Source organism: Symphalangus syndactylus, chromosome 24 (assembly GCF_028878055.3).
Source record: "Symphalangus syndactylus isolate Jambi chromosome 24, NHGRI_mSymSyn1-v2.1_pri, whole genome shotgun sequence".
Lineage (NCBI taxonomy): Eukaryota > Metazoa > Chordata > Mammalia > Primates > Hylobatidae > Symphalangus > Symphalangus syndactylus.
The window spans coordinates 36,641,018-36,657,587 of NC_072446.2; the positions used below are offsets into that span (position 1 = coordinate 36,641,018).

Consider the following 16,570-nt stretch of genomic DNA (forward strand, 5'->3'; position numbering starts at 1 on the left):
TGAGGTCAGGAGTTCAAGACCAGCCTGGCCAACATGGTGAAACCCTGTCTCTACTAAAAATACAAAAATTAGTCAGGTGTGGTGGCATGCGCCTGTAGTCCCAGCTACTCAGGAGGCTGAGGCAGGAGAATCACTTGAATCTGGGAGGCGGAAGTTGCAGTGAGCCGAGATCACACCACTGCACTCCAGCCTGGGCGACAGAGCGAGACTCTGTCTCAAAAAAAAAAAAGTGGTTAAGATGGTAAATTTTACATTATGTATATCTTACAGCAATTAAAAACAAATAACTCAGCCAGGTGCAGTGGCTCATGCCTGTAATCCCAGCACTTTGGGAGCCCGAGGTGGGTGGATCACTTGAGGTCAGGAGTTCAAGACCAGCCTGGCCAACATGGTAAAATCCCATCTCTACAGAAAACACAAACAATTAGCCAGGCATGGTGGCATGTGCCTGTAGTCCCAACTACTTGGGAGGCTGAAGTGGGAGAATCGCTTGAACCCAGAAGGTGGAGGCTGCAGTGAGCCATGATCTCGCCACTGCACTCCAGCCTGGGCGACAGAGTGAGACTCCAACTCAAAAAAAAAAAAAAAAACAAAAAAAAAAACTCAGAACTGTACACCAAAACAAAAAACAAACCAAAATACACACACCATGTATTGATTCTGGTGGTGGCTTCACGGCTGCATACAATGTCAAAATTTAATGTTTTTTTGTTTTTTTTTTTTTGAGACGGAGTTTCACTCTTATTGCCCAGGCTGGAGTACAATGGCATGATCTCAGCTCACCCCAACCTCCGCCTCCCGGGTTCAAGCAATGCTCCCGCCTCAGCCTCCCAAGTAGCTGAGATTACAGGTACACACCAGCACACCCACCTAATTTTTGTATTTTTAGTAGAGACGGGGTTTCACCATGTTGGTCAGGCTGGTCTCGAACTCCTGACCTCATGATCCGCCCGCCTCAGCCTCCCAAAGTGCTGAGATTACAGGCATGAACCACCATGCCTGGCCTCAATGAACTCTTAAAATGGATGAACTTAATTATATGTAAGCTACTACTCAATAGTTTTTTTTTTTTTTTTAAAGAATGTTTATCCTGTAACTGATAATTTTTAGTAAAGGTCTCAAACTCAGTTTTATGATTTGATTGCTTTGGTAGCTTTCTAATTTCTCAGATTTACCCAGCCCCCAGACCATGCCAAACCAGACTGCTCCCAGCACTGCAGGTGCCACACTTACTGCAAGATGCTCATCTTGAGCTGCAGGCCATGCAGAACCTCAATCACTCTCTGCACATCACCAAGAAGCTGGTGGGTGGCCACGATCTTCTTGGAATTCTGATGGGAGTAGTTCTCTTCTAGAAATGCCAGGCCATGCATATGTCCCCTGCTCAGCCACTCCTTGTCATACCAGTACTTGAAGCCAGGCCTCTGACCTACAGCAGTGACAACAAGAGGGTTAAAACACGGCCTGAAGGAAACCCAGGCCATTTCATCACTCTCACACAATTATCATACCAACTACTGGAAGAACAGATTAGTATATTCATTTTGTTCATTTATTCATCCAGTGTACATTTTCTTGGCACCTACAATATGCTGGGCTCTCTATTCAGCAGTGGGGATAACGTAGTGAATAAGGCATGTACTTCCTCATTTCCTGGAACTGGCCAGAGGTGAGCTGGGCACCTAGATTATCTCTAAATTTAAATCATAATATTCTCTCCCCTACTTAAAACCTTCCACTGCCTCCTCCTGCTCAAAGGAGAATACCCAAAGCCCTAACTCTCTAACTCTGGCTTACTGAGGCCCACAGGACCCAGTTCCTTCCTGTCTTCCCCTCCATACCTTTACACTGGCCTCATTTCAGTTTTTGAAACACATCAAACTCTTTCCAGCCTCAAGACCTTCACTTGCACATCCCTTCTGTCTACAGCACTATTCCCTAAGCCTTTGCAGGGTTGGCTCCTTACCACCTCCTCAGAAAGGCTTTTTTTTTCCTTTTTTGTTGACAGGGTCTCATTCTGTTGCCCAGGCTACAGTGCAGTGGCATGATCATGGCTCACTGCAGCCTCAACCTCCCTGGGCTCAGGTGATCCTCCCACCTCAGCCTCCCGAGTATCTGGGACTACAGGTGTGCACCACCATGCCTGGCTAATTTTTTTTTCTCTCTTTCTTTGATTTTTTTTGATGGGGTTTTGCCATGTTGCCCAGGAGTGGGGCCTTCTGCTACTTCCCAAAGTTGAGAACATCATCAGTGCCTCAAGTCATCTTATCAATTTTCCCGTCACGGCATTCATCACTACCTTACACAGTCTTGTTTACTTGTTTTAACTTCTGTTTCTGGCTCCCAACCCAGCTAAGAGCCTAAAGAGTGGAACTATCTTGTTCATGGTTGTATCCCCAGTGCCTGGCAAAAGGCATCTTGAATGGACTTACCAAATGAATGGAAAGATGCCTCGAGTCCCCCTGCAAACGTACCTTCTACCACCTAACTCAACAGATGATCAGGCCCCTTCCCTTCTCTGTACCTGTTACCCATTCATTAGAACAACATAGGAACTGGATGGCTTCAGCCATCCTATTTGTTACAGGGCTCCTTAGGAAGGACTGAAAATATAAGCACATGTGACTTATCAACATGACCTGCTCCAAAGTCCCAGGGAAAAGCTTTCAACCAGACTGTTGTTCGACTGTCAATATCTATAAAAACCCTGAAACACCCAGGTGATTCCTATTAAGGTCTTCGAGCTACTTCTGGCTTTACTAATACACATGGTGGGGATACACCTTGATTCTGTTAAAAATATTTTTAAGTAGCCTTTAAAAGACAAATCTGTTAAACTTTTGGTCCAACCCTCTGCAGAGTCAGTCTATAAATGTAGACCCTGTGGCAGACATGCTGTGCTCAGTTCAAGGAAGAGTCTATTCACAGTATTGGCGATTAAAGTCGTAGAAGTTCAGTAAGTGCACAGGATTTGATGAAGATGGTGTGTGTGACTTCTAAAGAAGGAAAAGTAGAGAGAAAGACACGGTAGGGAAAAAAAGATTTTTAAAAGGTATGCTAAGGAGCCTTCAGGATTATATGGGGGTGCCTAGAGCAGCAGGATTCAGAGCTGCACTACCTGTTTTACAAGGCAAAGGAATGAGACAACCGGTTCTCATCGTCTGTCTGGCATTAGCTGGTGGCGTGATCTTGGGTCAGTCATGTCCCTTCTGGACTTGTGTTTGTTCACCTGTCAAATCTTCTGACTATTCTTTCCTTCAGATAAAGGGACAAGTGGAGGCAGATGCTTCTAGGTCTATGGACTCATTTAGTACAAGGAGACAGTGTCACAACAGAGGCCTTCAGGCCCAGAGGGGACCTGCTTGCTCTTAAATGAACTGGTGGCCAGTCCCCCCCTAGACAACCAACAAAATCAAGAGATCTGGCTCTGCAAACCAGTTCTAATTCCAATTTGCTTTATGAGGAAAGTCAATTGTATCCTCAAGGATCAATTTCTTCCTCATAAGCAAAACTGGGAGTAGGAGAACCAGGCCCACCTCATCGGACAGAAAGGAGTAACGGAAGCAGAGGCCCTCAAGCACTGTATAGCTCTAAAGGAATCAGGGGACTAGAGCTGAGGGAGAACCTTATAGGTGGTAATGGGAGACAATGTCACCATCCCATGGAAACCAAGACAATGAACTGCATATTTACAATCCACCCCTTCTAGAAAGGAGCAATCAAGAGCCACAGGTGACCCCTACAGCCATGGAACTAACTGATCCTGCTAAGGAATTAAGTTACTGCTCAGGGTGGCAACAGGCTCTACCCAACCATGCCTTCCTCCTTCCCCTCAAGGGCATTTCTCCCTTCACGATGGCAATGATATGATGAAGGGCAGATGTTGCCACAGGGGGCAAAGGCAAGTTTCTAACCCTCCAATAGCCCCCAAAAGCCAAAGACAGAGCCCACACGCCCATATTCATGAGTCCTCAAGAAAAGGAAAAGGTGCCACTTCGGCAGCACATACACTAAAACAGGAACAATACAGAGAAGATTAGCATGGCCCCTACACAAGGATGACACTCAAACTTGTGAAGTTTCTACACTTTTCTACAGAGCTTCAATCACGCAGGATGAAAGTTCTAGAGATCTGCTGTACAATATTGTGCTTATAGTTATTAACAACAATACTGTATTGTAAACTTAAAAATTTGTTGAAGGTAGATCTCATGCTGTTGTTGTTGTTTTTTTTTTTTTTTTTTTTTTTTTGAGACAAAGTTTTGGTCTTGTTGCCCTGGCTGGAGTGCATTGGCATGATCTCGGCTCACTGCAACCTCTGCCACCTGGGTTCAAGCGATTCTCCTGCCTCAGCCTCCCAAGTAGCTGGGATTACAGGCGCCTGTCACCATGCCCAGCTAATTTTTGTATTTTTAGTAGAGACGGAGTTTCACCACATTGGCCAGGCTGGTCTCGAACTCCTTATCTCAGTTGATCTGCCCGCCTTGGCCTCCCAAAGTGCTGGGATTACAGGCGTAAGCCACTGTGCCCAGCCTCATGCATTTTTTTAAAACCGTAATTAAAGAAAAGGAAAGGTTCTAGCTCAAGGCCAGGCCTTCCACTAGGTGGGCCCCTTCACACATGTGCTCTTATTGCTACGTTCAGGATAGCTGGCCACCAGGCAGGACAGCAACAGAGGCGAGGAGGAGCTGGAGTATAGCCGATGCTGAAGAAATGAGTCTCAAGACAACAGACATTTAGAATGTGTCACAGCCAGCTGTGCCAAGGAAAAGGCTACATACTGTTATATCCCTGACTCCAGAAATCTCTACCTGGAGGGTCTTGGCAAACATAACAGGTGTATTTCTCGGGCACATTTTCTTCCAGTAATCCCATGCAGACCCCATGCTGCCAGCACTGGCACTCTTCACACTGTTAGAATTAAAGAAGCAACAAAAATTAAACTCAGAAGGTGTTCTCCATCCAAAAGTAAGACCCACCTGCTGAGGGGAGGGGCGTGGGAGGACAGAAGGAGAGGGAAGGAAGAAGCACTCCCTCCTGACTAACGTGGAACTGAGCTGCTGCCAAACATCTGGAAATGCACTGTCCAATATGGTAGCCACTAGCCACATGTGGCTCTACATTGAAATTAACAAGGTAAGCTAAAAATTCAGTTCCTCAGTCCCACGAGTGACATCTTAAAGCTGAGTTTGAATTATGGCTCAGACACTCATTAGCTGTGTGACTTTGCACAGGTTAGTTCTCCTGGGCTTTATTTTCCCCATCTGCAAAATGGGATACACAATTCTTACCCTCCTCCTGGGGCTGTTTGTGAAGATTCAATGGGTCATATGTAAAAGCTCCTATTATAGAGCCCAGCACACAGCTTTATGTAATAAGCTACTATTAATACTACTAACCACTAATGAGCAAACCAATTCACTAAGACCCCCGCTGGAGTAATCATGGGTTATTACTTTGCATTTATTCTCTCTAAACCTTACCAAAGATCACACAGCAATTGAAAGGCAAAGGTGGATGAGAACATAACCCTGACTCGTTGCTAAGCCAGTTCTTTCAACCCAAGGCTCCACTTCCTTCCCTGAGTATTGAAGGGACAGGGGGAGAGGGCCAGAAGGGGGAGAGGGCCAGAAGGCAGAGAGGGAAAGGAAGGAGTTGACAATGAGTGTGGCGCTGGGAGACATGTGGACAGCCTGAGGATAGTAGGTCTGAGAGCTAAGGGTCCAGAGGAGGGAATGAAAAGGAAAGGCGAACTCCCGAGGAGATACTAGCGCACTTCAAGCAATTCCAAACCAGGACCCTAAACCTTTAACTACCCAACCAAACAAATTAGCTCTAGAAGGTGGACAGTGAGCTTCCTGACATGACCTTGATGGTGGCCCACCAGCCTGGCCACAAGGGACTAGAAATCCAGAGCTCAGACGGTCCTCAACCACTGGGAGTCACATAGGTGCCAGCATCAAGAGGGCTTCCCTGAGCAGATATAAGGCCTCTAGGAAGTTAATCACATCAGAATCAACGTGGGCAGAGAGGGAAGACAGGCTTTAGATATCTGTTTTAGAGTCTTCAATTTATAGATGAGGAAACTAAGGCTCAGAGAAGAAATGTAAAGTGACAAAAAGGTGGTCAGTAGCAGAAAACAGACTAACAATTAAAAATGAAAGTCTGTCTCATCAATGACTTCGTGTTTGGAAAACCAGGATTCACCAAAAATGAATCAAATACAGTTCAGTTTCAAAATGATAACTTTTTTTTTTTTGAGATAGAGTCTCGCTCTGTCACCCAGGCTGGAGTGCAGTGGGACAATCTCGGCACCCTGCAACCTCTGCCTCCTGGGTTCAAGCCATTCTCCTGCCTCAGCCTCCTGAGTAGCTGGGACTATAGGCGCATGCCACCATGCCTGGCTAATTTTTTGTATTTTTAGTAGAGATGGGGTTTTACCGTGTTAGCCAGGATGGTCTCGATCTCATAACCTCATGATCCACCTGCCTTGGCCTCCCAAAGTGCTGGGATTACAGGCGTGAGCCACCGCGCCCGGCCAATGATAACTTTTCTCATGTGCATGTAGCTAAAACACATTATTCCCTTAAATTAAGAAATGAATGAGAATAATAAACAAACTAAAAGATAAAATACCTAAGAATAACCATAAGCATGTATTGCCTCTCTAAAAAAAAAAAAATGTAAATACTATTTGAAGAACACAGAGACTTAAGTCAATGGTACAGTGCACCCTGTTCCTGGATAGCAAGAGTTAACATATGGATATCAATTATCCTTGGGTTAATTTATAAAAAGAATGTAGTCCCAGCCAGGCACAGTGGCTCATGCCTGTAATCCCAGCACTTTGGGGGGCTGACGCGGGTGGATCACTTGAGGTCAGAAGTTCAAGATCAGCCTGGCCAACATGTTTGAAACCCCGTCTCCACTAAAAATACAAAAATTAGGGAGGCATGGTGGCAGGCACCTGTAATCTCAGCTACTTGGGAGGCTGAAGCAGGTTCAAAATCACTTGAACCTAGGAGGCGGAGGTTGCAGTGAGCCAAGATCACACTACTACACTCCAGCCTGCGCGACAGAGCGAGATTCCATATCAGAAAAAAAAAAGTCTCAATAAAGTAATAAATTAATAGCTTTGGAACTAGAAAAAATTCTAAAATTAACAGCTGGGAAATGTGTGAAAAAGAAAGAGCAATAAGGAGACACTAGCCATACCAGATATTTTAAAAATATTATAAAGGTACAATAATTAAAATAGAATTGTACGAGCAAATATACAGACAGATGAATCACTGGAAGAGAGAACCAGAAAAGGATTCAAATGCATTTAGAAATGAAGTAAATAAAGGTGGCATTTCAAACAGTGAGGTATGGTATTAGTACAATGGGGAGTCATAGTTCTCACTATATACCTGGCAAAATTGCAGGTGGATCAAATATTTATATAGCTTAAAAAAAAAGGAAAAATGGGCCAGGCGCAGTGGCTCTTACCTATAATCTCTGCACTTTGGGAGGCCGAGGTGGGAGGATCTCCTGAAGTCAGGAGTTGGTCACCTGAGGTCAGCCCGGCCAACATGGTGAGACCTCATCTCTACTAAAAATACAAAAAATTAGCCAGGCGTGGTGGTACACACCTGTAGTCCCAGCTACTCAGGAGGCTGAGGCAGGAGGATCACTTGAACCCACGAGAGGAAGGTTACAGTGAGCTGAGATCATGCCACTGCACTCCAACCTGGGTGACAGAGGGAGGCTCCGTCAAAAAAATAAAATAAAATAAATTAAGTAAAATAAAATATATGGCCGGGCGCGGTGGCTCACGCCTGTAATCCCAGCACTTTGGGAGGCCGAGGCGGGCGGATCACGAGGTCAGGAGATCGAGACCATCCTGGCTAACACGGTGAAACCCCGTCTCTACTAAAAATACAAAAAATTAGCTGGGCGCGGTGGCGGGCGCCTGTAGTCCCAGCTACTCGGGAGGCTGAGGCAGGAGAATGGCGTGAACCCGGGAGGCGGAGCTTGCAGTGAGCCGAGATCGCGCCACTGCACTCCAGCCTGGGTGACAGAGCCAGACTCCATCTCAAAAAAAAAAAAAAAAAAAAAAAAAAAAGTAAAATAAAATATGATCCAACCATTATGCAGAAAATAAAATGGTTTTTAATTTACATATTGCTAAATGAAAAAAGATGTTAAAAACACTATACATGCGGCCGGACACAGTGGTTTACGCCTGTAATCTCAGAACTTTGGGAGGCCGAGGTGGGCGGATCACCTGAGGTCGGGAGTTCAAGACCAGCCTGACCAACATGGAGAAACCCTGCCTCTACTAAAAATACAAAATTAGCCAAGCGTGGTGGTGCATGCCTGCAATCCCCGCTGCTTGGGAGGCTGAGGCAGGAGAATCACTTGAACCCGGGAGGTGGAGGTTGTAGTGAGCCGAGATCACACCATTGCACTACCCCAGCCTGGGCGACAAGAGCAAAACTCCATCGCAAAAAAAAAAAAAAAAAAAAAAGAAAAGAAAATACTATACATAAAATGCAAACATTTGCATTTAGACAAAAAAAGAGATGGTTGCAAAGCAATGTGAATGTACTTAATATCAGTGACTTGTATGCTTAAAAATGGTTATAATGGTAACTTTTAGGCAGGGCAGGGTGGCTCACACCTGTAATCCTAGCACTTTGGGAGGCTGAGGAGGAAGGATCATTTGAGGCCAGGAGTTTGAGACCAGCCTGAGAAACATAGCGAGACTCCATCTCTACAAAAAAAAATTAAAGAAATTAGCAAGGTGTGATGGTGTGTGCATGTAGTCCCAGCTACTCAGGAGGCTGAGGTGGGACAATCACTTGAGCCCAGGAGCTGGAGGCTGCTATGAGCTGTGATTGTGCCTCTGTACTCCAGCCTGGGTGACAAAGCAAGACCCTGTCTCAAAATAGGAAAATATAAAAATAAAAAGGGTAACTTTTAATGTTATGTGTATTTTACCGAAAAAATTTTAAAAGGAAAAAATACATTTGCTATTGTTTGTTTAGCCATAGAATGTTTCTGGAAGGATATATAAGAAACTGATGAGGGCTGACTCTAGGGAATGGGTAGTTGGGGATAAGGTATTTTTCTGTGTGCTTTCTGGACTTTGAATTATGTCAGTGCATTAGGTACCAACAAATAATATGAATTTTAAAATAACCAAAACTTTCAAATGGGCTTCTTTGTTTAAATTTTTATTTACTTAATTTTTATTTAATTTCTTGTAGAAATGGGGTCTATGTTGCCCAGGCTGGTTTTGAACTCCTGGACTCAAGCGATCCTTCCGCCTCAGCCTTCCAAAGTGCTAGGATTACGGGTGTGAGCCACGGTGCTAGGCCATTAAAATGGGCTTCTTTTTAAAACTGCTATAAAATCTTTACTGGAGTTGGGCACTTAATACATATTAATACTTGTTGTTGTAGCGCAAACGTCAGCAAACTACAGCCCATGTGCCAATGCCAGCTTGACTTGTTTTGTAAATAAAGTATTATGTGAACACAGCCATACTCATTTGTTTAGGGGTTTTTGTTTGTTTGTTTCTTGAGACAGGGTCTCACTCTATTGAACAGGTTGTAGTGCAGTGGTACAATCTCGTCTCCCTGCAGCCTTGACTGCCCAGGCTCTAGTGATCCACCCACCTCAGCCTCCTGAGAAGCTGGGACTACACGTGTGCACCATCACAATTAACTAATTTTTGTATTTTTTGTAGAGACAGGGTTTGCCATGTTGCCCAGGCTGGTCTGGAACTCCTGGCCTAAAATGATCTGCCCACCTCAGCCTCCCAAAGTGCTGGTATTACAGATGTGAGCCACTGCACCCAACCATACAGGTGAAAATTTGTTTTACATATTGCCTACAGCTGCTCGAAGAAGAATCCAGTAGGTGCAACAAGACCATATGGCCCTCAAAACCTAAAAATTTATTATCTAGCCATTTAAGAAAAAGCTTAACAAAATCTGCTCTACAGCAGCACTATTTACAATAGCAAAGAGTTGGAACCAACCCAAATGTCCAACAACGATAGACTGGATTAAGAAAATGTGGCACATATACACCATGGAATACTATGCAGCCATAAAAAATGATGAGTTCATGTCCTTTGTAGGGACATGGATGAAACTGGAAAACATCATTCTCAGTAAACTATCGCAAGGATAAAAAACCAAACACCGCATGTTCTCACTCATAGGTGGGAATTGAACAATGAGAACTCATGGACACAGGAAGGGGAACATCACACTCCGGGGACTGTTGTGGGGTGGGGGGAGGGGGGAGGGACAGCATTAGGAGATATACCTAATGCTAAATGACGAGTTAATGGGTGCAGCAAAACAACATGGCACATGGACACATATGTAACAAACCTGCACATTGTGCACAGGTACCCTAAAACCTAAAGTATAATAATAAAAAATAAAATAAATAAAATAAAATAAAATAATTTAAATATCAAATGTATTTCCTGATGTTCATTTTTATGTGGTAGCCAGATTTCTCAAATACCGTATTTATTAAGTAGGATTTTAACCTTCCAGTGATTTAAATTAGCACTGGTAAATAAGATAAAATAATGATATACATGAACAATGTTGATACTACTCATATAATGAAATGATCCAAAAAGTTATTTCTCTATAGTAATACATGCACTTCTAGAAAACACACTCTAAATGTATTCTAGGGTTATTGAAAATATCAATTTAAGGTAAAGATTTAAGAAAAATTTATTCATGTCTTCCTAATTAGATGGTGAATACATTTTAAAGGTTTAAATTGTATTTGTTCTAGCTAGCTCCCTCTAAATTTATGCCTTTTGCTAAAGTTATTGAGTGGAAAAGGTACGTTGCTCACAGTGACAGGACAGTCAGAAACTGTCCCTCCTTAACACAAAGCCAGGTGGACACTCTTGGTTCAGGTGGACAGCACAGAAAAGTCCTCTGGAACAAAAGCCAAGAAGCTCTGAAGTGAGCTCGAGATACAAGGTCTTGTGGAGCCTGGGAAGCAGGAGATCAAGTTGACTCCTGACTCTGCCATGCTCGTGATGGCCCCAATTGCCCCGAAATTAGTTTCTTCATATAGCACATAATGGCATATTAACCTCTACCCTCAAACACCCCAAGATCCTTGCTACTTATAGAAAAGTCAATGGAGAAAGTGCCAGAGTGGATCAGAAATGGGTTACATACTGTTAGGCAGAACAGCCTTGCCAGGAGGGACATTCATTACTCACCCACTGAAGATTTTAACAGGCAGTAAAGGGCAAATCTGTCAGGCTAACAAGGCCTAGAACTGAGCATATGCTCAAGGATGACAGAGTAGAAACTAAAGATCTTCAACGTCCTTTTAAAAACAAACTTAAAAAAAATCTACTAAAAAATAATAGTCTTCATGTTATATAACATTTTTTTGCTTTTCTTTTTTTTGGGGGGGTGGGTGTGCAAGGGGACAGGGTCTCATTCTGTCACCCAGGCTGGAGTGCAACAGAATGACCAGGGCTCGCTGCAGCCTTGAATTCCCAGGCTCAAGTGATCATCCCACTTCAGCCTCCGGAGTAGTTGGGTCTGCTGGCATGCATCACCATGCCCAGCTAGTTTTTTAATTTTTTTGTAGAGATAGGGTCTTGCTATGTTTCCAGGGCTGGTCTTGAACTCCTAGGCTCAAGCAATTCTCCCGCCTCTGCCTCCCAAAATGCTGGGATTACAGCATGCCCAACCAACAATTATCTAATAGTAGTCCACAGGGCTTCAGAGAGTCTGCAAAATGTGTGTGTTTTTAAGATAGGACAATTAAAAAAAAAAAAGATGCACACTCAAACATGTTCCAAGCCAAATGTTAAGACAATGAAGCCCACCACCACACATAATTTTGTATTGCTAGGATAGCTCAGTATTATGTTGACCTCAAAATGGAGCTTGTCCTCCCATCTCTGATTAATCAAAGTAACTACACAGCATGCTGTTCAGGAAAAGTCACCCTGACAATGGCTGTGTGCATCACGCTTGTCTCACTGTTGTGCAACCAAATAGAGAAAAACAAATGAGCCATTGAAGTGCTCCAAGTCAGCAACTGTCTGTCACTCATAGCTCTGACAGCATATCAGAATCATGGGAATATGCCCACCATTCACATGTCTGACCTCACAAGTAAAGATTATCCATGTTGAACTTTCAAAACTATTGCTATTACCTGTTACACATTTTGGGGTTCTATGAAACAGTCCATTAAGAAAAGGGGTTCTGATATTCAAAAATATTTGAAAACCACTGAACCAAGGTTTACTAAAGGTCTTAAATATCAGGTACCCTTGAATCCCAGAGGTTACTATGAAGGCTATTCAAAAAGACAAGACTCTCCCTCAGCCTAAAGTGTGTGTATGTATGTGTGTATGTATATGCGCATGTCCACTGGTGGTGCTGGGGAAGGGTTGGTCAGCCAGGCTACATGGGACTATTATGTTTCAGAAACAAATTTTTCTTGTTTCGCTTCTCAACTGTAAATGTAAATCCCCATAGCTAAGGCCCCATAGGGAAAGAGCACTTGATTGGGTGCCCTGGGTTCAAATCATAATCTGATGACTTATTTAATGGTTCTACAACAATGAACGAAATCATATCTTCGTAATTTTGTTTTCCCAAATAAGTGACTTGAGATAGCCTTGTTACAGGTGAGATGGTATTTCTGAAAACACTCCAGAAACTTTAAATCACTACTCAGCTGTACCCAGTTACCTTAGCTCCATAGAGTTGCTTTAGTTCTATTAACAAAAAGAGCACGACTGTGGTACATCCATAGCATGGAATACTACTGGACAGTAAGAATAAATGACTACTGAAACACACAACAACATGGATGAATCTCAAGGATATTATACAGAGTAAAAAGGGCCTTTCTCAAAAAGATACATACCACGTGATTCCATTAACCAAGAATCATAAATTACGTAATTATAGACAGTTAAAACAGTTTACTGTTTCCAGGGTTAGGGATAAGTATGGCTACAAAGTATAGGTACCAGGAGGGAATCTCATGGTCTTAGTATACCTGAATACCTTGATTGTGGGAGTGATTACACAAGGCTATACTTGTAATGAAAGCACACAGAACTATATGCACACACAAATGAGTATGTGTATATCACTGGTAAAATCTGAATAAGCTCTAGTGATTATGCCAATGTCAACTGGTTTTATAGTTTTGATATCCTACTGTGGGTTTACGGGCTTTTGCCATGGGAGGAAGACCAGCAGAGGAATTCATGGGACTTTCCTGTACATTTCTTTGCAATCTCCTGTGAATCTATAATTATTTCAAAATAAAAGTGTTTTCTAAAAGCCCTGGAAAAATAAAAAGCAAAAAAGCAAATACATCTACTCATCTCTAGTTGTTCTGAAAGTTTAAAGAGCTACAGAAAAGTCCCAATGTTTCAAGAAATAAAAGGAAAGGGGACTGTTGAGTACAAAGACAACAAATTCAAAGATGAGAGGAAAAAATGCAACTGTATATTAAGTCAAGATCCAAAAGTGAATTTCAAAATTCCATGCCATGCAGATCACAAGGTCAAGAGTTTAAGACCAGCCTAGCCAATATGGTGAAACACTGTCTCTACTAAAAAATACAAAAATTAGCCGGGCGTAGTGGCAGGCGCCTATAGTCCCAGCTACTCGGGCTGAGGCAGGAGAATCGCTTGAACCCCGGAGGCGGAGGTTGCAGTGAGCCGAGATTGCGCCATTGCACTCCAGCCTGGGTGACAGAGCGAGACTCCGTCTCAAAAAAAAAATTACTATAACAAAAATATTTTGCCAGGCACAGTGGCTCACGCCTGTAATCCCAGCACTTTGGGAGGCCAAAGCAGGTGGATCACCTGAGGTTGGGAGTTCCAGACAAGCCTGACCAACATGGAGAAATCCCTTCTCTACTGAAAATACAAAAATTAGCCAGGCGTGGTGGCGCATGCCTGTAATCCCAGCTACTTGGGCAGCAGAGGCAGGAGAATCACTTGAACCTGGGAGGCAGAGGTTGTGGTGAGCCGAGATCGCACCATTGCACTCCAGCCTGGGAAACAAGTGTGAAACTCCGTCTCAAAAAAAAAAAAAAAAAAAAAAAAAAAAAAAAAAAAAAACATGCCATGCCAACCTACAGTACTGAAAGGGCAAGGAAATAATATTCTATCACAGAAAGCAAGCCAAACGGGCTGGGCCTGTTTCTCATAATTTCAATAGGCTATATAGATTCTTATTGGATGATGGGCAGCCACCCCCTTTACTGGAAACAATCCCTGAACCCCCATTAACGCTATAATATAACACAGGTGGGCCCCAGGCAGTCTTTTTGCCCCTGTTGATAATCTGTAAGCTCTACTACCACCAGATCAGATAACTAGACCAGGGAGAGCATTTGACCCATAACAAACCTCTTTCCCCTCTGGCCACAGGTGACTGTTCCAAAAACTAATATCTGATCTAAATTTGGCTGGAATTGCTTACTCAGAAATTTAGAATCGGGACTAAGATTCTGACCTTGGTCTACCTAGTCTCTTGAACACAAAAATGTAAAATTGGGGCAAGGCCAAAGGTGACCATTTTGCATTTTCCAAGAAAATAAACAAGGAGTAAAATCAAAAAGAACCAAAAGGACTCCAGAGAAGCAGGAAACAAGGCAGACCAAGGCCCTCAAGATGGAATTCCAGGTTTTGAGCCTGAAGGCAGCCCTGCCTCTGAGTCCTAGGACCCAGTCTATTTTCCCAACAATATTTGTACTTGCCCCTAAAAAAATCCTAACCAATATAACAAGGACTTTTAAAAACTCAGGTTCCCAAGCCAGTTGGGCAGCTGTCAAGACACCCAGGGAACTTGTGACACCCTTAGGAGCCAGCCAGCCAACACCACCTCTCCCAGAACTGTGATTTACAGACAAGGGCCAGGGCAGGCAGGTGCTGGCCAGGCATGGTTTCCCCAAGCAGGTAAGGAGGTCCCACCCACCATAGGCACATCTCAGAGATGGAGATGACAGACTCAAATGTCAGGAAAATAAAGAAAAAGAAACATAGAAGTTATAAAGCCAGCCTGCATGACTTTGGAACATAAAGAAAATTTACCTCAAAGAGAAGATAAGAGTCCATGGGAAGATTAAACTGCCACTCCAAAGATTTCAGTCCCTGCTGCTCAACTCCTCACTTTGTGACCGCAGGCATGGCCCTTCCCATTTGTAGGTCCCAGCTGCCTCAAGCAGAGCATGAGAGGTTTAGACTCAGTGATCCCTAAAGTCCTCTCTTACTCCATCAATGGACTATGTATGGCAGCCTGGAACTCTGAGGAAGCCAAACAAAAAAGCGAAGCTCAGTCTGCTGCTGTTCATGCTGTGTATCTGGGCTCTGTTATGACTTGCCATTGTTGCTGGCCTCAAAATTCCCTCCAAGGACCAGTTTGTGCTTCTCTAGACCTGTTTCCTGGAAGCTCTGCCTACCTGAATCATGAAGTCATTTTCCTCCTGGACCTCACAGATGCAACGGACCACCTCAAAGTCATAGCGGTCATCCCCATCAAGTTCCTCATCTGGGTTGGTGGTCACATCCACATCTTGGCCGTACTCATCATCGCTCCAGAGAAAGCTCTCAGAAGAGGACTCACTCAAATTATCCTCCTCTACGAGGAAAGGGAAAACAATAGTTACTATTTTAGGTTATAAAATTAAGAAACCTTTGATTGTCAAGAATGAAAAATGACCTTATAGTCCCATACCTCCAAGCAAGAACATTCATAGGGCAAGGAAACGAGGATGCCGATCTGTCCTTGGATCTGTCATTTAGTAACAGCCCAAACGATGCAAGCTGCCTGGCAGTGAACTCAACCCCACTTCCTTATTTCACTGAGAGAATGAAGCCCAAGGGCAGTGGCTACTCAAGATCACAGAACTCAGTGGCAGAGGAGCTACAACTCCCCATGAACCACATAGACCACCATCCATGACAACTCTAACATGTTCTTCAGCCTCACCCCATCCAGTCAGGACGTGGCTTACAGTCTGTCTGTATCCAGAGCTACCTTTAAAACTCTGTAAACAAAGGCTGAGCATGGTGGTTCATGCCTCTAATACCAGCATTTTGGGAGGCCGAAGGAGGAGGATTGCTTGCGCTCAAGAGTTCAAGTCAAGCCTGGGCAACATGGCAAAACCCCATCTCCACTAAAAGAAAAAAAAATTAGCTGGGCACAGTGATGCATGTCTATAATCCCAGCTACTCACGAGGCTGAGGCAGGAGGATCCCTTGAGCCTGCGAGTTTGAGGCTGCAGTGAGCTATGATCACACCACTGCACTCCATCCTGGGCGACAGCGTGAGACTTTGTCTCAAAAGACAAACAGGCTGCACACAGTGGCTCACGCCTGTAATCCCAGCACTTTAGGAGGCCGAGGTGGGCAAATCACTTGAGCCTAGGATTTGAGACCAGCTTGGCCAACGTGGTGAAACCCTGTCTCTACTAAAAATACAAAAAAATTAGCCAGGTGTGGTGGTGTGCGCCTGTAATCCCAGCTACTGGGGAGGCTGAG

The 16,570-nt window shown here is 43.8% G+C and overlaps 1 protein-coding gene and 1 non-coding gene across 5 annotated transcripts in view; one reads left to right on the forward strand and one right to left on the reverse strand.

Moving 5' to 3' along the window:
* PHF20 (PHD finger protein 20) overlaps positions 1 to 16,570 on the reverse strand; it is a 182,233-nt gene that overhangs the window by 18,940 nt on the left and 146,723 nt on the right. For all 4 annotated transcript variants that reach the window (XM_055266200.2, XM_063633691.1, XM_063633692.1 and 1 more), the window contains 3 exons: positions 15,490 to 15,668; positions 4,812 to 4,911; positions 1,234 to 1,429 (listed from right to left, as the gene is read on the reverse strand). In XM_055266200.2, the coding sequence (XP_055122175.1) occupies positions 1,234 to 1,429; positions 4,812 to 4,911; positions 15,490 to 15,668 (475 nt within the window). The remainder of the gene's footprint in view (positions 1 to 1,233; positions 1,430 to 4,811; positions 4,912 to 15,489; positions 15,669 to 16,570) is intronic.
* Positions 3,988 to 4,093, forward strand: LOC129474978 (U6 spliceosomal RNA). The gene has a single exon (XR_008654717.1). It is a non-coding gene; the product is annotated as a U6 spliceosomal RNA (small nuclear RNA).